Below are 25113 nucleotides of genomic sequence, written 5' to 3'. Positions count from 1 at the left end.
GGAAGTGGGGGGCCGAGAGAGCTGGGGATGCGGGGGCGGGGGGGGGGGAGTTAACTTGTTAAAATAGACTAGTACCCGGCAGATATGACAACTGTAATAAAAGACTCGGACGCTTCTCTCTCTGTCCTGTGTCCTTTATTTGGGTTCGATCTCTTTTCCCTCACGGCACTCCCCTATACTCTTCGCTCTGAAGCCCCAGGCTGCTGTCGCTCACGTAGCCCCCTCACGACACTCCCCTATATACTCTTCGCTCTGCAGCCCCAGGCTGCTGTCGCTCACGTAGCCCACTTCCCTCCTAGCAGACCCGTTGCTGTCTCGTCGTGCAGACCCCCGCTGCCCAACTCCGCCCTTGCAGACCCGCTGCTCTCTGCAGCCTCCTCGCTGCTCTTGCTGCCCCGGGGTCGGTCACCGTTGGCCGACGGTGCCGATCTCGGGGTCCGTGTGTGTGGCGATCTCGCCACTCTCTCTCTCACTCTCCGCCCTGCGTGGCCTCACACTTTCCCAGTCTCCGATCACTCCCCCTTATCCCTTCCGGTTTCTCCCCTTATAGCCCTGACCCCTCTCCCCCCACGTGACGTAACTCCTCCCCCCATGACGTCACTTCCGGGAGGTCGTTTACGCCCGCATTACACAACCATAAAGCAGTTAGGGTTTTACTTGGTTAATAACATCCTTCCAATGATTGCTCAATTTGTATCCATCTTCTCGGTTGAAGTTACGTCTATGTTTATATATCCGGATGGCTTCATGAACAAACCTTTGATAGTAGCCCGAAGGTTTTGGAAAACACAATATCACGTGAGCCCACAGTGTTATAACAATGGTCACAAACAATGGTCACAAACCGAGTTGTACCTGCAGCAGCAGTTACATTGGAGAAACGTAACGACATGTCTCGGACCGTGTCCGCGAACACTAGGCAGATCTGAAACACGGCAGAACTAATACCTCTGCCATAGCTGACCATTGTTATAACGCTGTGGGCTCACGTGATATTGTGTTTTCCGAGACCAAGGTACTCTGCAGACGCTATCTTGCGAGCAACACTATTACACATTAATACGCAGCACAACACGATCTACACTCGGGTCTCGAATGTTCATCTAACCAAGCTACGGCAAAACTAGACACGGTTCGCTATCCCGGTCCGGATCACAAACGGGGTCCCGGACCACGTGGCTAGAGGCTTCTTCTCCCCAACGTGGATCTTCATAACACCAGCACACCAAGAACATTGAGCTCCTCATGGGGCCCTGGTTATATGCCCACGGGCTGGGGTTGGCTCAGCCCTACACCCCGCCCACCTTCCAGGTCTCTCGAGCTCCTTCTCGAAGGTTCTCGAGAGCTCCTTTGGACCATGTGACCATCCCACGGCCCTCGTCCACCGGTCACGTGACGGCAGGTCAACCAGCGTATCATGCCTCAAGGTAACCCTGGCTGGCTGACGCTCCCTCTCGCTCCCTCACCGGGAGCCCGCACCGCACGCTGCTCACGATGCCTCCGCGCTAACCAGTGCTCACCCAAGCCCCGCTAGTGTTGGTACTACATCCCGTAACCCGGGCTGCCCGTAATGACAACATAATACCGGCCATGGCTTTGCAAGCCCCGGCACCATACAGTGACAAGTACAGTCTCTACATCACCCCCCCCCCCCCCACCCTTCGTAGCTTTCAGCCATCCCGGCTGCCAACTCCCCCCAAAGTAAGCAACCGACGTATAGTTAACATAACATGTGTGCTCCAACAACATAAAGCAATAATTTGCCGAACCCAACTGTACAATATATACACCCAGACCAAAAAAAAAACGACCGGTCGAACCAAACAACCGCGGCACACGAGATCCCCACAATCAACATCTCCCACCCACAATGTGTAACAACGCCCATGGGCTCGATGGCGATCAGGATCAGCCAAATACTCGCCACGACTCACGCGAGCGCGACAGCCCATGACGGTGTGGGAGTGTGCAATGCGCGGGGATCATGCAAATCGAGTCTTTGAACGAGTCCGTGATGCCGGTCCTCCAAACGGGTTGGGCTCGACCGCCTTGGGAGGGCCGGGGGGGGGGGCAAGAAATCGACCCGATGAAGCCAGCTCCTCACGAAGAGCAGTAGGCCGGGTCGTCGGGTCCTCAGCATTCTGAGCACGGGAAGCCGACACGAGCGGCCGTGTGCGAGGCATCAGTCGCACGACGCCTGGGGGCGGAACAGAAACACACTCCTGAGGACCCGTATTGGCAGACGCATGCCCCAGCTCGTTGGGCACACCCAACACTCGGCCCCTTCGATATGGAGATGAAACAAACTTACACAGCGTGATGAACGGTTTTATGCGAAAGGGGTGCACAAACCAGCTCCGCTTACCAAACCGAACCTGGACACACTTCGGCTGCGCGACCCGAACCACATCAACCAGCCCTCTCCAAGGTTGCAGCAATTTAAGTGATGTGCCCACTGGCACCTGCGGACAATGCAACTAGGCCCTGTTCCCCGGCGACCAATCGCACAGGGAAACACTGGCACCTTTTAGCTGCTCGTTGGCCAGCTGCCTGGCCCGAGAGTTAACACCGGCGGCTTCCTGCGCCTCGGAAAGTTTCCCCATCGTGAACGGAATTGTGTCCGAAAGTTTGGACACCTTTGGGGCGGGCGTGGCTTGCAACTGGAAATCGATCATATTCCCTCCCATACATAAAAAATAAGGGATAGTAGCCCGGGTGGCTAAAACACAGACAGTTGGCACAGTAGGGGGCACAGGTGGTACATCGGCCAGTCATCTTAGTCAACCCATGACACCTGGGTATGTCCCGTGACCTCTTTCTTGCACGTTGGCGTTTAATATTTCACAGGCAAGACCTCTTCGGCAGTACTCAACTCAACCCAATTAGTCTCTATGGTTAAGGACATGGTACTATCTCCTGATGACATCCTCGTCAGTTTTGATGTAGTATCTTTGTTTACCAAAGTCCCAGTACCGGACACCCTAACAATAATTGAGGACTTAGTCCAACATAGATTGAATTCTGATGTACCTGCACTGGTTAGGCATTACCTCACCAACACCTATTTTACCTGGAATGGCACCTTCTACAAACAGAATGAGGGTATCCCTATGAGCTCCCCCTTGTCACCAGTTATAGCCAACATGTTCATGGAAAAGTTTGAATCAGACGCCATCCAGACATCCACCCTGCGTCCTTCCCTGTGGAAGAGGTATGTGGATGACACTTTCGTCATCTGGCCACATGGCCTCCCAGCATTGAACCACTTCTTGGACCACATCAATTCTAGACACCCATCCATCAGATTCACCATGGAAGTGGAGAAATATGGTAAACTACCATTCTTGGATATTCTGTTTGAGAGGAGACCTGACAGATCCTTGGGACATTCTGTCTACAGGAAAGCCACCCACACAGATTCCTACTTGAAACCGGATTCCCACTACCACCCATCTCAAAAGAATTCTCTCATCAAAACGCTATACCACAGAGCCCATGGCATTTCTGACCAACACCACCTGGCCGGTGAATTAAGACATATACATCGGGCCCTCAGGATGAACGGATACTCTGACCGCACTATCCGCCAAGCTGTTTCTCCCACCATACAGAAACAGCCACATGAAACTCCGACCAAAACTATCACGTTACCATACTTAGCAGGCATGACCAAAAAGATCTCCAAAATTCTAAACAAATATAAGATCCAAGTCCGATTCAGTACAGTGCATAAAATCCGTGATCTGATTCCATATGTGAAGGATGTCGTTCCTGACTTACAGTATCCTGGAGTCTACAAATTGAGTTGCATTTGTGGTGATTGCTATATTTGAGAAACGAAACGTCATGTTTCTGATCGTGTCCGCGAGCACAAGTCAGATCTGAAACACGGCAGAACTGATTCTTCGGCCGTTGCCGATCATTGCTACAACTCTGTGGGCTCTCATGAAATTGTCTTTTCCGAGACCAAGGTGCTCTGCAAACCTCCTGGCTACCATCAAAGGTTTGTACACGAAGCCATACAAATATACAAACACAGACATAATTTCAACCGTGATAATGGTTACAAACTGAGTAATCATTTGAAAGATGTGATTAACCATGCAAAAAAGATTTAACTACACTTATTTGGACAATTTTATTTGACAGAAAACTATTACAGGTTATTGATAGACAGCCAGGCTTGTTTTACCAGGTTTAGTTTTTTAAATCCTTTATATTCAGTTCACTTGCTTGCGTGCTTGCTTGCTTGCTTACGACCGTGCAAATCTTTCGGTCGTTTTTTAACCCACTTCCCATGATCCAATCGAGCTGACATTTTGCACACAGACTCGTTGTGCGTGACAATTGATTTTTGTGAAAAATTTTTTCCAAAATTTTACATTGTTTAGGGAATTTTTTTAAATATTTAATTACCAATTGCTTAATGCTGGCAGACAATAATCTGACCCATAGGTGGCAGCCATCTCAAGCCAGAGGACAAGAGGACTCTAGCCGCCACGCATATAAAGGATTTATAGTGAAAAACTTTGTTTTTACAGGTTAATTTTTTAAATCCTTTATATTAAGTTCGCTTGCTTGCTTACGACCGTGCAAACCTTTCGGTCGTTTTTTAACCCACTTCCCGTGATCCAATCGAGCTGACATTTTCCACACAAACTCGTTGTGCGAGACAATTAATGTTCGTGACATTTTTTTTCCAAAATTTTACACTTTTTAGGACAAAAATATTATATTTAATTATCAATTGCTTAATGGTGCAATGCAATCATCTGACCCATAGGTGGCAGCCATCTCAAGCCAGAGGACGAGAGGACTCTAGCCGCCACGCATATAAAGGATTTAGAGTGAAAAACTTTGTTTTTACGGGTTATACTTATTCACACTTTTGTTATGTAGGCTAGGCGTAGTCACAAACCGTACCTCTCCATAACAAAGGCTCAGCCTTTTGTTATGCAGTCTATTCTTAGTCTTAAGCCTCACCTTACCATATTAATAAAAAGTGTACCGTACTTGGCCCTTCCCCTTTTCAACCATTATATATACGGGGTGGTAGCTCTTGTAATCTCTCATTTACTTGATACAGCTGTTGTGGCTGTAACGGTTCCACCTGAAGACGGAAGCTTGTGTTGCCTCAGAAACGTCGTGGTTTTTATTTTATTTTACTTTTATTATTTTTAATTTTTTACCTACGTGACTTTACCGGAAAAAAAACCTAAGAATATGAATCCTTGCAGTCACGAAAGCTTCAAATCTAGAAAAAATTGTGGTGTCACACAAGGGATCCCTCTGCAACAGAGGAAGAAATGTAAAAGGAATCTAAATCAACTTAAACTCTTAATACCACTCCTCACCGTGCTAGCTCTCTCACTTTTCCACTCCACGTGACGTCATCGTCGCAAGACGCCAGGGGGTGTGTAAACTCGCTAATGACGTCATGCCATCTCCCCCGCTCGCGTTTCCGCGTGACGTCACGAAATCCCGGAAAGCTGCTCGCCACTCAACTGAGATCCGAGGTGAGAAATTCACGTCGTGGTTTTTGGTGGTGGTTGTTTTTGTTTATTTAGGTACAGCCTCGCTTCTTCTATTGTTCTGCTGGGGATATCAATTGAGTGTAGCAGCGAGTGTGGAATCGATGTCCAGGTTGGAACGTTACAAAGTGTGGCCTAGCCACGCTGGCCTTGCCTCCTGCCATATTTGCTTAAAGTTTTGTTAATTTTAATTTCTGCTCACCTGGCTGACTACTTTAAAACATTTTTTTATATTTCTACTATTTTGAACTATCTCCTTCAGAAGCGACCTTCTCACAACGAAGTGGCTTGTCATCGTGTGGAAATTTACAGCAGCCAAATGCTCTAAACTCATTTTTCTAAATTTGGAAGGGAAAAGCGGAGTTCAAATCCTCGCGACCACGCAGAGAGACACGCAAAGTCCAAATAAACACGCGTCAGCGTCGGGATCCAACCCACGACCTCCTTTATACCGGGCGATGTCGTGAAAATCTCGCCAGCGTGGTGCACACTCGAGTGCTTTATCACACTGAGTCTTTACTTCAGTTCAGGAGCGTCCTGCCGAGTTGGTTTGGCAGTCGGGGGGAGGGGCGATGCTTATTCGCGTATTCCCGATTGAGTAAACTGGAGGCATTTGTTCAGCATTGCAATATTTGGACGATACCAGTCCAGAAATGTATTTCAGGGTCAGAATAAGTTAATTTCCCGAGTGAAGTCCATTAAAGTAAGACGCTTATTTTCAAGGGCGACTCAGCCGGCAGACATCAAGCTCACTCACTGGCCCACTCACTCATCCGTCCACTCATCTCCTCATCCACCCTCCCACCCACCCACTCTAGAACTCGCTCACTCACTCATCCATCCACTCGCCCACACAAGCACAGTCACCTAATCACACACTTTCTTACCCTCGCACTCACCCACACTCACTGGCGAACTCACCCACCCACTAACTCACAATCAGAAGTGAATTTCACGAGTAACACCCATTGAGTTTAGACGCTGTTTTTTAAGTGCGACTTGGCGGGCAGACATCAACGCATTCCAAAATTACAGGTTTACAAAACAAACTTAATAGAAATTCTGTTGTAAAATTACATTCCCACTAAAACTTTAGTGATTTTAATAATAGAGTCCGTATAAATGAGGTTATAGATGGCAGAATTGAGATGCCAAAAGACGATACGTGGTTCCAAACCTTTGGGCAGTGACATCTGGGAAACTGTTAAGACAATCAGTCATACAGCAGGGACGTGCGGTCAGGGTAGGCGGAGACTCGCCTGTCATACTCCAATGAAAATAGCTGTTACAAAAAAAATGAAGATGTTTCCACTGATCTGTGTTATAAATGTAATTTCTGTTCGATTCCAATCATTACAGAGAAATAGTAACAGGCATGAGCTTATTGTCCGCGCTCCATCTAGTTTCTGAGGGGTTACGCGATCAGAGGGGAGGCTGAGCTCGCCGCTGCATCATCTCTCTTCTCCCTGTATTTGCAGCGGAGCTCCGCAAATTTGGCGATTTTGACTATAAAATATATTGGAATCGTACAGAAATGAGATAACACAGATCAGTGGAAAAATCGTAGTTTTTCTTTTATTATTTTTTACCTTTCGTAACAGCTATTTTCATTGTAGTATGACTGGTAAGGCTGTGCCTCCCCTGACCGCATGTCCCTGTCATACAGGAACCCGTAGACTCGCACAGAGACCCACAGACTCGCACAGAGACCCAAAGAATCGCACACAGACCCACAGACTCACATAGACAATCGGATGCACGTCGCAGATTTTTTCGGATTAATGATTTAATAACAAGTCAAATAAAGAGCAAATCTACGGAAAAAATATTCTTGTAAATAAAAATATCACGTGGTTAATACAGGCTTGATGTTTATGGTAAAATATACCACAATAATGTTTGGTTAATGCTGTCTTGCATTAGGTATCTCTTTGCAAATTGGACGATGTACTTTATTCATTTCTAGACTTGGGCCTTCCTAGATCGACTCAGCCTCAAATGAGTGCCTGGTGCAGTGTGTAAACATCGCCACTGGGGAAACAAAAGCGGTCGAGTGTGGTGCTGGCCATCCACCCACTCCTCCTGAACTTATTGTTAAGGCTATATTGGGAGTCTTTGTTGTGGGCAACTGTGTGTATGTGTGTGCATTGGAATATGCTCATGTGTTTTATTTGACTGCGAGTGTCAGTTAACACTGAACCTTGTTTTTTTGTTGTTGCATTTTTAGCCTTTGTTAGTATTACTGGTTTTGTAGAGCGTGTTTTGGGATTGCTTTGCTATGCCTTAAATATTCCAGGAAGTAACATTTGCACAGCTTGGGCAACCCAGAGTCTTAAGAGCAGTTTTAGTGCCGGGCATAATGGACTTCCAAAGGAAGGTGCTGAGGGAGGGTGGCGATTTTACACAGGTTGCAATACGGAACATTATATAAACAACATAGACTAAACGATAATCTCTGTTGGATTGGACGAATATCTAACATTCGACCACACTGATTGCCAGATAATAAATATTCAGCTTGCCAGACCTGCAGAGAAGAAGCTTGCAAAGCCCCATTGTGGGTTCAGGCCAGGGCAATAATGCGCAAAAGTCATACAGTAGACCCTTGAATATCACGGGTTTATTTTTTGCGGTTTTTACCTATCACGGGCAACCTCTTTGTATACCAATTTACACTTTCGTGGGTATACTGTTCTGAGAAGGAGGGCGGGGTGGGTGAGGAACGCGAGGAAATCGCTGGCACCTCAACCTTTGCCATGCAAGCATGTAGCCTTAACAGACTGTTAGGGCAAGTGCTGTTCGCAAGTAGCACCTATAAAGGTCGGCACGGCACATAAAGGGGATAGGTTACCAGCACCATTCCCTCACCAGTGGCGATGTTTACACATCACACCAGGTACTTATTTGAGGTTGAGTCGACCTGGGAAGGCCCAGGGCCTTCCCAGGAACTCGGGTTGCTGGGTTCATAGCGTAGCACGCTATCCCGAAGCACTACCACTCTCCACTCACGCATTGTCATCATTGTAAGTAGAGTATTTATTCAGTATTTATAATCCTATTTATTGTCTTGGAATGTTTTTCTCTATACAGTTTCTACTTGTTTATTTAAATTGTTTGGTTTTTAGTTTATTTGGCATGCAGTCAAGAACTTATTTCAATTGTTATGCGTATTTTTGGTTGCCGTTTACCTAACTCCATTGTTTCGGTAAGGCTTAAGTATCGCTGTTTTGGCTTTCTCGGCACGTTCCAAGAACGTAACCCCGGCGATATTCAAAGGTCTCCTGTATTTTCTGTTCTTCTGCTGCAGCACAAATGTTATCGATTGTTTTTTTCAAAAACTAGATCTCTGCTTTCTTGATGTAATCAAGGCCTAAGTATCATGAAGATGCTTCAGCTTTTGGTTTTTCATTGTTTTAGATATCCGTGCTCCTCTGCTCACATTCGTTAAGGATTTTTATGATTTTGGGCAGGCCCGGCAAATGCTGCGTGACAAGGATTCGGAGCCGTTTCCTGTTCAAGTTGCCGTGTGACAGAAATTCCCTCTGGCCACATACATTACAGTAAGTCCCCGGGTAGCGGAAGACCCGACTTACGGAAATCCAACCTTACAGAAATGCTCTCATAAATCATGTAAAAAAAATCAACATGCGGAAATGTTTGCCTTGGTTACTTAGGTGCAAGTAGTCCAACTCGGTGAGGTTATGGATGAATACCACGGAGCGAGGCGTAAAGCAGGCAGCATGTTCCCCAAGGCGGTGGTGTATAGCCGCTCTGCACTCTCAATCATGTTGTTACATTGTTACAATGCGTATACTGTACCCGCCACATTGTCTCGTAACTTTCAGTGTAATATCACCCTTAATTGCATTGCAATAATGACTGCAAAAGATTAAGGTAAATGAATTATTTTGTAGCATGACCTAATTCTTTTTATTTTGTAGCATTACGTAATTTAGTTTTTCTGTGCATAGAACTATCTTGTTTTTCCCATGTTTCTCTTGATAGTTTTGATTTGAAGTTTATTTCATACGTCATTTATGTCATGTACTTTATTTAACACAATTGCACTTCGATTGCTTATGATCTCGGCCAACAGCAATCGGAGCGGTTTAGGCCTAGCCTATTGCCTGGTAAACGAATATTCAGAAGTGACTGTTTTCTGTTAATTAATATCAGATTGTCTCATGGTGTTCATAAATAATTGGATAAGTATATATTACATTAGTTTAATTATGGATAGTGTTATGGTAGATATTCGATGAAATGAAAGAATCATAGGAAGTGCAGAACGTATGTACAGCAATACGATACAGGTCGTGATAGAAAACTTACTATAGCGCGATACAATACTGAGAAAAAACCAACGAGTAATTGGGTAGAGACAGCACAACTATTTCTGGCTATGGCATTTCGTCTTGATTTTTGGGGAAAATTGTTCAGTTTCCGACATGGGATATTTGGGTTACAGATCGTTCCTGGGAACCTAACCCTTCCATAACCTTGGGACTGTCTTTACATTAAGATATTATCTTCAATAGTTACATAGTGTTGAGAACCTCACTGGCCCTACAAAAATGCATTTGGTACAGTTACAATGAGAGGTTAATCGATTGCTGGTTATGGTTAAGGGATCATTTCCTGCTGGTCAACCATGTTATGTATACTCTTTGGTTCTTTCGGTAAAGTCACGGAGATAGAAAATTAATGGATCACGACGTTTCGATCGTAACACAAGCAACCGATATCAGGTGATTCAAACACAGCAGGAGAACTGCTGACACATAAGAAAGAGCTGCAACACGAAGTTATATAGACTTTAGGTGGGCTCAACCCAAGGGTAAGTGGGCGGAGTTAGAGATGGAATTTGTATGTAAATTTAAGAGATTAGCATGTCAATGTGGCTATAGGTGGGCTCAACCCAAGGGTAAGTGGGCGGAGCTAGAGATGGAATTTGTATGTAAATGTAAGAGATTAGCATGTCAATGTGAGACGGCTCCAGCAACCAGGGGCTGTGCCAATGAGTAGATTAGCATGTCAATGTGAGAGAACCGGGCAACAAGAACAAAAACCCGCAAGAGCAACTACGAGCAGAGACCAGCATTTCAACGAGAGAGATACACATAGAGAGAGAGACACAGAGAGAGACACACAAAGAGACACAACAACAACAACCGCCATTCGCCACTAAGTGGCGGTGACGTCACCACGACGCTTGTGCTATGCTATGTGCACCTTGAGGCGACGTGAAGTGTCAAACACCCGCTGGCAGGTCACGGGCAGACCCAGATGCCACAGGTCGACTGACTGAGACGACTGGCTGATGCACCACCTGTGCCCTCTACTGTGCTAACTTGCTGTGCTTTAGCCACCCGGCGCCCTGCTTGTTGTTGTGAGCGTTGCTCCTCCGCCCTTCGTTGTTGTTGGAGGGCGACTGCCTTCAACTGCCCAGTAGCGTCCTTCACGAGCCTCCAGAACAGAGGCCGATCTTGACACCGCTGGTACCAGTCATCGGCAAGTCCACTCAGCTCCACATCCTCCTGTTCCAGATCACTCCATCTCTTCTCTAGCCCATGCCGCGCCCGTTTTGCCCCCTCAATCCGGCCTAACAAAAGCTGTTTATGCATGCGGTGGCTGGGCATGCGGGCTACATGGCCCAGCCAACGCAGCCTGGCCTGCCGGAGGAGCTCACCGTCAAGGATTTGTGAGCTCCTCACACAATCCAGCCTGGTTAAACCCATGATGGATCGTAGGCAGGCCAGCCTAAATGTTTCTAACCGGTGAAGATGTTCTATTAGAGGGGTCCATGTTTCGCAAGCGTAGAGGAGGGAATGAATGACCGTGGCTGAGAAGACCTGAAGCTTCGTGCGGAGCCACAGACCAGGTAGCTTCCACACAGCATTACGGAACCGGTGCAAAGATAATGCCGCTCGCCTGATTCGGAGTGAGACCTCTGCTGTTAATCCAGAGCCGGTCATGAGCACACTGCCCAGGTATGGGAAACTCTCCACTCTCTCCACAATGGCCCTATCACCAATTGGGAGTTGTGGGGGTGGAGTGTCCGATGGTACAAAATACTCAGGCAGGTGCTTAGTTTTGGTGGCGCTGATGGTAAGGCCCCACCTCTTAGTGGCAAGCTCCAGGTTCAGCAGCAGCACCTCCAACTCCTCTGAGTTAGTAGCAATTACCAGATCATCGGCATACATAACATGTTGAGCAATAGGGAGCCATCTTTTGACCGCACCCAGGCATCGATCAGCCTCCCATTGTATCTGTACCAGATGGAAATTCCTCCGGTACAACTATTGAAGGCTTCATGAACTACGTGGTCGACATAGATGTTAAATAATGTGGGAGCCAGAGGGCATCCCTGTTGGACCCCAAGGTGTACAGGGAATGGCTCCGACTCCCGGCCACATAGTTTTACCCGGGCCCGGTCACCATCATGATGGTCCTTAATGATCGTGAGCAGAGGGTCAGGGGCTCCGAAAGCACGAAGAACTATCCAGAGCCCAGGCCTACTGATGGTATCATTGGCCTTGACCAGGTCAATGAAGCAGTAGCAGACGGACAGAAAATATTGCATCTGTGCAGGACCGCCTTTTCCAGAAACCGCATTTGGGCTCCGCAAACCTCTCCTTAGCGTGCCTAGCAAGGCGATGTTGAATAATCCTTGCCAGGACCTTTCCCGGCAAACTTGAGGAGTGAGATGCCCCTGTAGTTGTTCCAGTTTGTGCGGTCCCACTTCTTAAAGAGGGGAACCACCAGGGCATCCTTCCAGTTCTGCAGAACCCATCCAGTGGTCCAGACTGTTGTTATGATGTCATGTACGGCAGTCTGTGCACAAACGCCACCCTCTCTCAGCATTTCGCTTGGGAGGTCATCTCTGCCTGGTGCCTTTCCTCGTCTCAGACTTTGGATTGCCCTGAGTACTTCCTCAACAAATGGCACCTCAGCCAGCCACTCGCAGGGGGTGACTTCTTCCAATATTTGAGCCACCTCAGCCTCGGCAGGGGCATCCCCACTTTGTCCCACGTTGTTATCCAGGCTGAGGGATGTCCCCTTCCCCAGGACCTCACAGAAATGCTCAACAAATCTGCCAACCTGTTCCTGGGGGTCCGAGAGTGGATCACTATTCTTTCCCATAATGATGGTAATAGGTGTGGCGCTGCAGGTTATTTTTTTGATTGAATTAAAGAGCGATTTGTGATCGCGGGCTATTGAGGCAGACTCCATCTCCTCAGCAATCCGCGACCACCACGCATTCTTGCAGCGCCTCACGGTTCTCCGAACCTCCGAGTGAAGGCTGTGGTAAGCCTCCTCATTCGACGTGGGATGCTGTAGCCGATGAGAGTGGGCCTATCGCTTTTTCTCAGCCAGCTTGAACACCTCCTCTGTCATCCAGGGTCTCTGGAGAGGTCTGGACCATGTACCCAAAGCAGCCATTGCAGCTGCATGAGCCACAGTCCTAAACCTCACCCATTTCCCCTCGACATCAGGAGGAGTGGGGGACTATGCCAACCCCAGGCGCAAGCGATGATAAAATTCTCGCTTGCAACTTTCATCAGCTAGTTGAGACCATGCCACTAAGGCAGTGGTTCTTAACCTTGTTGGAGGTACCGAACCCCACCAGTTTCATATGCGCATTCACCGAACCCTTCTTAATTGGAAAAATAAAATATGATTTTTTACTGGTGCACAATCATGAGTCGGGTGTGTGTCTTAACCTCCGCCGAACCCCTGAGACTGCCTCACCGAACCCCTGGGGTTCGATCGAACCCAGGTTAAGAACCACTGCACTAAGGGTTTGAATGGGGTCCTGGGTGTACACCCACCACTGGAATGGAAGAATGGCAAGATGTTCTTGCTTGGACCCGGCATGCATCCATGATGTTGTGTGGATACGCCGATGCCGGAACAGTGTGTTGGTAATTAAAAGCCCATGGGCTGCACAAAAATCTAGCAGCCTCCTGCCGTTATTATTGAGCTGATTTGGCCCATGCCTTCCAATCACTCCAGACCCGGTGCCAGCATCATGACCAACTTGGGTATTGAAGTCACCCAACAAGATGACTATCCCGAGGGGCCACTTTAGCTAGCACCTGCGAACGGAGGTCATAGAAGGCATCTGACTCATTGGCCTTGCCTGCATCCCTCTGTAGTGACATAAGAAGGGAGGGGCTGCTGGGGGCTCTGGGTTCCCGGGCAGGTCCAGACGCTTAAGCCTCTGGGCGCCAGGCGCTGGGTTCCCAGGGGGTCCAGACGCTTAAGCCTCTGGGCGCCAGGCGTTGGGTTCCCAGGGGGTCCAGACGCTTAAGCCTCTGGGCGCCGCCAACGGGGGGGGCTGTGTGTGCTCTGTGGGATGTCTGGTGGCGCACACGGCCCCACCCCTCGTTGGACCAGGCATAAAAGGAGAGCTCCCTGGACGATCAGGGCCCAGTTGTAACTCAAGACCCAAGACCCACGACCAGCCATCTGAAGACCCTGGGATGCTGTGAGAGCCAGTGCTGGGACTCTGGAACTCCCGACTCTACGACCTTGTGAGGGCGAGTTGCGGAGCGTAGCCAGAGTAGAGTATCTAGGTTGTGTAGCTAGGCTGTGTAGCTAGGCTGTGTACCTAGGCTGTAACAGAGTATCAGCACTGTTGGAGTACTGTTGGAGTGTTGTATTGTAATAAAGAAGTTACCTCTACAAGTGTCTCCGGAACCCGTTACACCTCTATGGATGTTCGTCTTCAGTGGGGGTATAAGTAACCACGACCACCACTCCTCGCCTCTGGGTGACGGGAAGGCGAGCCCAAATTAGCCTGGAGCTTACAGCTCCCTATAGAGGAGTGGCACCTTCTCCTCTGCAGTGAGCGTTTGAACATTCTACGTGGCCACATGTAGTGGTTTTTGTTGTTTCTGGAGGAACCCCGAGGGTAAGGATTCAGTCTCCTGGCTCCGCCAAATGGGGTTTGGCGAGGAGACATCATGAAGGGGTTACCTGCCCCTCGCACCCGTCCAGAGCCCCCTTTTGGCCGCTGTGGTGGTCACAAACGCCATGAGGGGAAAGGCCAATTGGAATTGGCCCTCCCCCCCACAGCACTGCCCACGACAGCGTTGCCCGTCCGGTACCACGAGGAGGTAGGGGGTTGCTGAGACACACAGAGAGACAACAACAACAACACAACAACCGCCATTCGCCACTAAGTGGCGGTGACATCACCACGACGCTTGTGCCAGGCCAAGTGCACCTTGAGGCCACGTGAAGTGTCGAACGCCCGCTGGCAGGAGGTCACGGGGCAGACCCAACAGGTGCCACGGGTTGACTGACCGAGATGACCGACATGACTGGCTGATGCACCACCTGTGCCCCCTACTGTACCAACTTGCTGTGCTTTAGTCACCCGGTGCTCCGCTCGTTGTTGTGAGCGTCGCTCGTCCGCCCTCCGTTGTTGTTGGAGGTCGACTGCCTCCAACTGCCCAGTAGCGTCCTTCACGAGCCTCCTCCACTGAGGCCGATCTTGACACCGCTGGTACCAGTCATCGGCAAGTCCACTCAGCTCCACGTCCTCCAGTACCACATCATTCCATCTCTTCTCTAGCCCGTGCCGCGCCCATTTAGCCCCCTCGATCCGGCCGAACAAAAGCTGTTTAGGCATGCGGTAGCTGGGCATGCGGGCTACATGACCCAGCCAACGCAGCCTTGCCTGCCGGAGGAGCTCACCGATGGGACTTTGCCCAGATCTTTCAAGGATTTATGAGCTCCTCACACAATCCAGCCTGGTTAAACCCAGCCTAAATGTTTCCAACCGGCGAAGATGCTCCATTAGGGGGGTCCACGTTTCGCAAGCGTAGAGAAGGGAGGGTATGACCGTGGCCGAGAAGACCTGAAGCTTCGTGCGGAGCGACATACCAGGTAGCTTCCACACAGCGTTACGCAACCGATGAAAAGATATTGCCGCTCGACTGATTCGGAGTGAGACCTCTGCTGATAAACTGGAGCCGGTCATAAGCACACTGCCCAGGTATGGGAAACTCTCCACTCTCTCCACAACTGCCCCATCACCGATTGGGAGTTGTGGGGGTGGAGTGTCCGATGGTACAAAATACCCAGGCAGGTGCTTAGTTTTGGTGGGGTTGATGGTAAGGCCCCACCTCTTAGTGGCATGCTCCAGTCTCAGCAGCAGCGTCTCCAACTCCTCTTCTGAATGAGCAGCTATTACCAAATCATCGGCATACATAACGTGGTTGACCAATAGGGAGCCATCCCTTGATCGCACCCGGGCGTCGATCAGCCTCCAATTATATCTGTACCAAATGGAAATTCCCCCGGTACAGCTATTGAAGGCTTCACGAACTACGCAGTCGAAATAGATGTTAAATAATGTGGGAGCCAGAGGACATCCCTGTCACACCCCAAGGTGTACAGGGATAGGCTCTGACTCCCGGCCACGTAGTTTTACCCGGGCCCGCTCACCATCATGAAGGTCCTTAATGATCGTGAGCAGAGGGTCAGGGAGAGACACACACAGAGCAGAGGGTCAGAGAGAGACACACACAGAGAGACACACATAAAGAGACACACGCACATACAGTGAGGGAAAAAAGTATTTGATCCCCTGCTGATTTTGTACGTTTGCCCACTGACAAAGAAATGATCAGTCTATAATTTTAATGGTAGGTTTATTTGAACAATGAGAGACAGAATAACAACAAAAAAATCCAGAAAAACGCATGTCAAAAATGTTATAAATTGATTTGCTTTTTAATGAGGGAAATAAGTATTTGACCCCCTCTCAATCAGAAAGATTTCTGGCTCCCAGGTGTCTTTTATACAGGTAACGAGCTGAGATTAGGAGCACACTCTTAAAGGGAGTGCTCCTAATCTCAGTGTTACCTGTATAAAAACACCTGTTCACAGAAGCAATTAATCAATCAGATTCCAAACTCTCCACCATGGCCAAGACCAAAGAGCTCTCTAATGATGTCAGGGACAAGATTGTAGACCTACACAAGGCTGGAATGGGCTACAAGATCATCGCCAAGCAGCTTGGTGAGAAGGTGACAACAGTTGGTGCGATTATTCGCAAATGGAAGAAACACAAAAGAACTGTCAATCTCCCTCGGCCTGGGGCTCCATGCAAGATCTCACCTCGTGGAGTTGCAATGATCATGAGAACGGTGAGGAATTAGCCCAGAACTACACGGGAGGATCTTGTCAATGATCTCAAGGCAGCTGGGACCATAGTCACCAAGAAAACAGTTGGTAACACACTACGCCGTGAAGGACTGAAATCCTGCAGCGCCCGCAAGGTCCCCCTGCTCAAGAAAGCACGTATATATGCCCGTCTGAAATGTACCAATGAACATCTGAATGATTCAGAGGACAACTGGGTGAAAGTGTTGTGGTCAGATGAGACAAAAATGGAGCTCTTTGGCATCAACTCAACTCGCCGTGTTTGGAGGAGGAGGAATGCTGCCTATGACCCCAAAAACACCATCCCCACCGTCAAACATGAAGGTGGAAACATGCTTTAGGGGTGTTTTTCTGCTAAGGGGACAGGACAACTTCACCGCATCAAAGGGATGATGGACGGGGCCATGTACCGTCAAATCTTTGGTGAGAACCTCCTTCCCTCAGCCAGGGCATTGAAAATGGGTCGTGGATGGGTATTCCAGCATGACAATGACCCAAAACACACGGCCAAGGCAACAAAGGAGTGGCTCAAGAAGAAGCACATTAAGGTCCTGGAGTGGCCTAGCCAGTATCCAGACCTTAATCCCATAGAAAATCTGTGGAGGGAGCTGAAGGTTCGAGTTGCCAAACGTCAGCCTCGAAACCTTAATGACTTGGAGAAGATCTGCAAAGAGGAGTGGGACAAAATCCCTCCTGAGATGTGTGCAAATCTGGTGGCCAACTACAAGAACCGTCTGACCTCTGTGATTGCCAACAAGGGTTTTGCCACCAAGTACTAAGTCATGTTTTGCAGAGGGGTCAAATACTTATTTCCGTCATTAAAATGCAAATCAATTTCTAACATTTTTGACATGCGTTTTTCTGGATTTTGTTGTTGTTATTCTGTCTCTCACTGTTCAAATAAACCTACCATTAAAATTATAGACTGGTCATTTCTATGTTAGTGGGCAAACGTACAAAATCAGCAGGGGATCAAATACTTTTTTCCCTCACTGTAGAGAGAGAGACACACACAGAGACCTAACCTAGAGAGACAGAGAGAGAGACACACGTAGAGAGAGAGACACACGTAGAGAGAGACACACACGTAGAGAGAGAGGCCCACACAGAGACACATACGGAGACACACAGAGGCACAACACGGAGACACACAGACAGAGAGAGAGACACACAGAGACAACCCCCACACAGAGAGAGAAACACACATCGGGACACATACAGAGAGAGGCACACACAGAAAGACACACAAACAGAGAGACACACACATAGAGAGAGACACACATACAGAGAGACAACAACATGTTACGTATGCTGATGATCTGGTAATGGATACTCAATGTGATGGAGTTAGGGACTCTTGTTCTGTACCTGGAGAATTTCATCATGAGGAGGAGCTTTACATATGTTTAAAAAAAATGAAGCACCTGCCTGGGTATTTCATGTTATCCAACATTCCGCCTGCTCGCCTCTTAATGAGTAATCAGGCAGTTATACAGGTGGTGGAGGAGCTCCCATACTTGGTCAATGTGTTCACGACCAGCTCTGGTTTGGCAGCTAAAGTCTCAATTCAAATTAGTCGAGCAGCATTCTTTAATAAGACTGTCTAACATGGTGAGGAAGCTGCCTGGACCGTTGCTACATACAAATCACTGAATCTTCTTGCCCACAGCGTTGACCCCTTTCTCTGTGGATTTTAAATATGGACTCCTTTAAAGAACCATCTGTGCTGCCTTAAACAATTAAGGCTAGCCTGCCTATGATTCATCCAGTATTGAGCCAGACTTTATGGTATTGGAAGCTTACAAATCCCTGAGATATCCATACAGAATATAGTCAGTGAGCTTCTTTGGCAGGTGATGCTTCATTCGTTGGTCATCAATCCAGCATGCTCCGAAGTTAGTTCAGATATGAGGGACTAAACGGGTATGGCATGGGCTAGAGAAGAGATCGGAAGATGTGGAGGTGATCGGACTTGCCGGTGACTGGTACCAGGAGTGTGAATATCGGCCTCTGTGGAGGAGGCCCATGAAGGATGCTGCAGGGTAGTTTGAGGCATTTGTCCTTCAACAACGAGGTCAGAGGAGTGACACATCAATGGGTGGAGTGCTGGGTGGCTAAAATGCAGCAAGTTGGGATAGTGGGTAGCACCTGTGGTGCATCTGCCAGTCATCCCTTGACACCTGGATCATTTCCATGACCTACTGGCAAGCCCTCCATACTTACATGACCTCAATTCGCACCTATCATGGCATGACTACTGTGATGATGTTACTAGCAATTAGTGGTGAATGGTAGCTGTTTTCTTTATATAATCTGTTAATGATCCATGTGAAACATATCTGTATGTAAAACGCTACACCATAGAGCTCAATGTATCTCCGACCACAGTACACACAATTGGTGACCTGATCTCATCTTTGAAGGACAAGATCTCTGACATGCAATATCCCGACGTCTACAAACTAAGCTGTACCTGCTTCAGAAGTTACATTGGGAAAACCAAACGACATGTCATGGACCGTGTTCGTGAACGCAAGGCAGACCTGAAACACGGCAGGACCAATACTTCTGCCGTAGATGACCATTACTTTAATATGGCTGGCTCACATGAAATATATTTCTCTAAAACGATGGTACTTTGCAAGCCGACTGGCTATCAACAAAGATTCGTTCACGAAGCCATCCATATATACAGACACAAAGACAATTTCAACCGAGATGACGTTTTTATACTCAGCAATCATTGGAAAGATGTCATCAACCACTTTGGGTCATGATTTGAATTTGTGTTTCTTTGTCAACCTCTACCGTCAACAGTGTGGATGGGCGTTGCGATGTGCAATTCCCCCCCTCCCATCTCTACCCCTCCCCCCCCATCTCTGCTCCACCCCCTCTCTCTCCCGCTGTCTCTGCCCCATTCTTTCCCCCCCCCCCCCCATTTTCTGATGGGTGTACCAAGGTGCAATTCCTCTCCCCTCCCATCTCTACCCCTCTACCCCCCCCCCTATCTCTGCCCCACCCCCTCTCTCTCCCCCTGTCTCTCTCGCAGCCCTTTCCCCCGCCTACTCTGGAGTGTGTATCAGCTCTGTTATCCCCATTCCTATCTCTGCCCCACCCCCTCTCTCGAGCAGCCCTTTCCCCCACCCACTCACTGGAGTGTGTATCACCATTCCTTTCAGCTCTGTTATCCCCCCCACCCCCTCTCTCCCCCTGTCTCTCTCGCGGCTGGTTTCCCCACCCACTCACTCTGGAGCCCTTATAAGAAGACACATTTGGAAGCTTGCCCCCTCTTTTCTATCCACCTGAAGAAGACCGCTTGTGTTGCGATCAAAACGTCGTGTTTTTTTTTTCTTTTAATTTAGATTTTTGTTTTCTATCTACGTAACTTTACCGAAAGAACCAAAAATATGTAAGAGTGTATCTACATGGGGAGCGGAGGTACATTTGTTCGCCCACTACATTATGGAGCCAATATTCAGAGTTGTATTATTGTTGACAGCAGATATGATTGACAAGTGATAGCTTAACTTATTGTAGGCCTCTGCTGGGTTGATTGTTCCTGGGTGAAGTACTTGGTGAAGAGTATAAGCATCTGTACTGAGCAGATGAAGGCAACCAGCCATGGGTGTAGCCACAACACCACCTTCACCGTTCCAGTGCGTGAGAGTGTAAAGTTTTTATTTGCTTTAAAGTATATTTACCAGATTAAGCACCTAGGTTTAATCAAAGCAATAGGGTTTTTTTATTTCACATGTAAAGAAGCTCCTTGGAGACATCCATTTTCAGGGGAGTAGAGCTATATTTCTCCAAACGTATATACAGCCCCAATAGTTTCTACCAAGTTGATAGTTGAACAATCAACCCCGATGGTTTCCACAGTCGGCCCCAATGTCATCCACCTCTGGTCGTAAATTAGTCCCCGAGTAAGCGCACCGATCGCGGGCCTCGCTCCCCCTTATATACTTGCTCAGCCCCACCCCTGTAGGACAGTGCCCCCCCGCCCCACTTTACTATAACATGTATGTCCTTAATTAAATAATTCTTCCAGTGCCTTCCGGTCACCTGTTTCCAATCATCACAACACACGCCTTCTAGAACCTTCTCTTGTACAGTCCCCGACACATGGAACGTTTCATAAGCGTGGAAAAACAGCACATAAAGCTGAAATTTCATCTGTCCATCCGAACATTCAAGCAAATCTGAGCCTGGCTTCGGACTTCCAAGTTGCAATTGAACATTAATTTGTCCATTTTATAATATTTCTGCTCAATGCAAATAGTTTTATTTTTAAAACCATTTGCTATTTTTATCAGACTTTTGCAATAGTTAACATTTCTTCAATAGCCAGATACAACCGAAATTCTGTACGTAGAGTTATGGGTTATCATTGATATTAAATATACTAGGGCCTCCAGGCATTATACTGACCACTTGCCTGCTATGCCAGTCCAAGAGCTGATCGTCAATAGTAGCAAGTGCCTTAAAACAGCTTGTGTGATGAATTGGGGGTGATTTTTTTTATTTCTCGTTAATGTTTGAGTGTTCTTGTCTTTGTAATATGTGAATATCACGTGTGACTGTGTATATATATATGCATTTCTATGCTTCTATGCTTACATACATTGTGTGGATTTTACTGTTTTCTGTCTGCAGCTGCCAGTTCCTCTGCCACGTTGCTGTACAGAATTGGTCAGATGGAGCGAAGACAATCAGCGGGAGAGAAACCCTTCAAGTGCACTGTGTGTGGGAAGGCATTTGCAATGTCATCACATCTTAAAACACACCAGAGAATACACACAGGAGAAACACCCTTCAAGTGCACTGTGTGTGGGAAGGCCTTTGTACAGTCATCACATCTTAAAACACACCAGAGAATACACACAAGAGAAACACCCTTCAAGTTCATTGTGTGTGGGGAGGCATTTGCCCAGTCATCAAATCTTGAAACACACCATAAAATACACACAGGAGAAACACCCTTCAAGTGCACTGTGTGTGGGAAGGCGTTTGCACAGTCATCACTTCTTAAAAGACACCATAGAATACACACAGGAGAAACACCCTTCAAGTGCACTGTGTGTGGGAAGGCGTTTACACATTCATCATGTCTTGAAAGACACCATAGAAAACACACAGGAGAAAAACCCTTCAATTGTACTTTGTGTGGAAAGGCATTTGCACAGTCATCACATCTTAAAACACACCAGAGAATACACACAAGAGAAACACCCTTCAAGTTCATTGTGTGTGGGGAGGCATTTGCCCAGTCATCAAATCTTGAAACACACCATAAAATACACACAGGAGAAACACCCTTCAAGTGCACTGTGTGTGGGAAGGCGTTTGCACAGTCATCACTTCTTAAAAGACACCATAGAATACACACAGGAGAAACACCCTTCAAGTGCACTGTGTGTGGGAAGGCGTTTACACATTCATCATGTCTTGAAAGACACCATAGAAAACACACAGGAGAAAAACCCTTCAATTGTACTTTGTGTGGAAAGGCATTTGCACAGTCATCACATCTTAAAATTCACCAGAGAAGTCACACAGGAGATATACCCTTCAAGTGCACTGTGTGTGGGAAGGCGTTTGCACATTCATCACATCTTAATAGACACCAGAGGATACACACAGGAGAAACACCCTTCAATTGCACTGTGTGGCAAGGCATTTGCACAGGTAGGGAATCTTAAAAGACACCAGAGAACACACACAGGAGAGAAACCATTCAAGTGTACTGTGTGTAAGAAGGAATTTTCACGGTCATCATATCTTAAAAAACTCCAGCGAACAAACACAGGAGACACACCTTTAAAGTGCACTGTGTATGGGAAGGGTTTTAGACAGTTAGGGGATCAAAACAAGCATCAAACCATTCATCAGGAAATTAATCTGAAATCGGCTTGTGAAAGTCAAAGTGCTGCAATGAGTCCATCCCTCATGAAACAAGAACCAGAAAAACATTTGAGATATGAAACGTGGCCAGGAGTGAAGGCGAAATGTCAAGAAGTTAAAATAAACTTGGAATCAGTGAAGGTGAAGAGCGAAGAAGTAATGGTAAAAAGTGAAGTGATAGTGAAGTGTGAGGTAGAAGATTCAACTCCAAAATCTGACCTTCACGTCGATGGAGGCAGCATGAAGCTGGAGGAGACTGTGGACGCTGAGGCAGAGCGAGGCAACTCCCAGCAATTTGTGGATGTGGAGGTGTGGGTGGATTTTTTAGGCAATACTGAGTCAAATGGAGACCAAGTAGATGTATATCATTGACCTTAGGATAAAGAAGTTCCATTTAATTCACAGGCCTTTCCCATAAGAGTTTTTTTTGGATTAGATCGCATTCTCTTTTTTCTTCTTTCCTTTCTTTTCTTTTTTATACGTAAAAGTCTCCGCGCACGCTTGCAGGGGATTTGGCTCTCGGACGGGGTTTAAGACCGAAAAAATTTGCCAGCCGGCACGCCCTAAGCCCCGCGGTGGGAATAGGCTATTCCGTTTTCACGTCCGTAAATTTTAAAGTCGTTTTTTTAACGATTTAGTGGCATTCTTATTTTAATTATGTTCTTGTAATAAGAGTGCGCCACCTACAGGACGATCGGGTGGTTATTGCAGATACGTGTTATGCTGTCTCACATCCAATCAGTGAGAGGGATTCCATCTGGGTGAAAGGTAAATGGGCGGAGCTAGCGGGAAGCCTGGAGAGCCTCTGGAAGGTTCCGAGAGGGGCGTGGCTAGAGACGGGGCTTAGCCCGCTGAGAGGGATATAAGCCGAAGCAACAGAGGACTCTGGGTCGTCGGTGTGAAGAGCCTGGGTCTGAACGCCGTCACCGCCTGCGCTCCCACCATCAGCCACGTGGCGGGCTCCACCATCAGAGCCTCTCCTCTCTCCGACACGCAGTCAGCCAGCAGCGGGGAGGAGAGAGCAGCAGGCAGCGATAGAGAGAGACGCATGCTGTACTGCAACTTAAGAATAAATAATACAACTGAAGTGAACCCTTGTCGGAGACGCTTATTACATACTTATTGCGCGACATCGACCATACCAACTGACGACAATTGTCTGGTGGGGCGGACCCTGCCAAGTGATGCGTGTTCGGTCGAGCTCACGGGGGACATTTTATTTGACGCGTTTAACATGCAATAAATATTCACAACGCTGCCGATTTTTCTTCACGGTCTCATGTACTCTTCACCCCTCCCCCCCCCCCCCCCCCCAACACGATGTGTGCAGTTACTGTTATAAAGTCCTTGGATAATAATATTGTAATAAGAGCCTATGTCGGATTCACGTGGTGATCGGCTTTGCCGGTCTCGCTTTACAGCCAATGGGGGGAGAGCCTGGGAGCATGGCCTCGGCATGATCACAGGATGTCAGCTAGGTGATTGGTTTTGCTGGTCTTGGCCTCAGCCAATGGGAAGACAAGTCAGGGGCGTGGTCCCGGGAGTTGATGGGGAATCTGGAACATTCGGCGCAGGCTATTGAGGATTGGCTGGAGTGTACCACGTGACCCAGGGGTTAAATAAGGGGAGAGAGGAGAGACACGTGGTCAGACACGGAGAGAAGAGTGAAAGGGGCCACGCGCGAGTGGGGCTCCGGGTGCCACGTGGCAGTGTGTCTCTGGTGGCTGTCTGCCCGCTTCCCGTTGCCTGCCAGCAACGGGGAGTGTTTGTGAACTGCAAGAAGTGAAATAAAAGGACCGATTCCACAAGCCATCTCCAGCGTGTTATTACAATATTATTAAAGCGCTTACATAGTATTATTATGGCTCGGGCGGGGTAAAGGCCCAGCCCGCAGCCTGGCAATGTCTCACCTCCGGCTTGCCAATCTAGGCGAGGCCGCGGACTCTGCACAGGACTAGGCATCAACACGCTAATGTAAAGTACAGTTTTATTGAATCTTTCGCTAACAACTCAAGTTTTTGTTTACTATTCTTAAACAAATAAGTTTACAAATATTACAATCATAATGTTTGTGCAGAAAACTACATTTTAATTCTTAGGTTGCTAAATATTTCGTTTGGTGTGCTTTTATGATGCTGCTATGCTCTACTGCCACTACACTATGAGACCTCCTTTGCCAGTAACAAGATATAGTAATAGGTTTTTACCCTTTTACTTGGCAATAAAATTGACACCTTTATACAAGGGATCATGTTTGCATTAACCACAACATTTGCGGTCAAAATGCAAACAAAAAGACAACTCTGATAATGTATGCACTGTCCTTGAAATTGATTGGTCCACACCCGAGACAGCTTTTCTTAGAGCCTAGACGCGCATGGTCTTGGACCAGATGATGCCAAAAGGCGCACAACTCAAAGACAACGCATCATCAGAGTATTGAGAGCTCGGGGTAAGCATTTATACTGAGACCTCCTTTGCCAGTAGCAAGATATAGTAATAG

At 47.6% G+C, this 25113-nt stretch overlaps 2 protein-coding genes across 2 annotated transcripts in view; both read left to right on the top strand.

Annotated features, from left to right (window-relative positions):
• Window positions 1-3887: 3887 nt before the first annotated feature.
• LOC144737441 (tripartite motif-containing protein 14-like) overlaps window positions 3888-25113 on the top strand; it is a 410883-nt gene continuing 389657 nt past the window's right edge. Inside the window, exon 1 of the mRNA XM_078620144.1 lies at window positions 3888-4003. The gene's annotated coding sequence lies outside the window, so the exon portion shown is untranslated. The remainder of the gene's footprint in view (window positions 4004-25113) is intronic.
• LOC144737438 (uncharacterized) lies at window positions 5395-24418 on the top strand. Its single transcript, XM_078620138.1, is given in 4 exon segments — window positions 5395-5516; window positions 9002-9091; window positions 21363-22371; window positions 22373-24418. Coding segments are annotated over 2 exon segments (1578 nt in total). The 5' UTR covers window positions 5395-5516; window positions 9002-9091; window positions 21363-21403; the 3' UTR covers window positions 22983-24418.

Source organism: Lampetra planeri, chromosome 69 (assembly GCF_965212315.1).
Source record: "Lampetra planeri chromosome 69, kcLamPlan1.2.h2, whole genome shotgun sequence".
In the NCBI taxonomy this organism is placed as follows: domain Eukaryota; kingdom Metazoa; phylum Chordata; class Hyperoartia; order Petromyzontiformes; family Petromyzontidae; genus Lampetra; species Lampetra planeri.
This window is presented reverse-complemented; position numbering and strand designations above follow the sequence as displayed.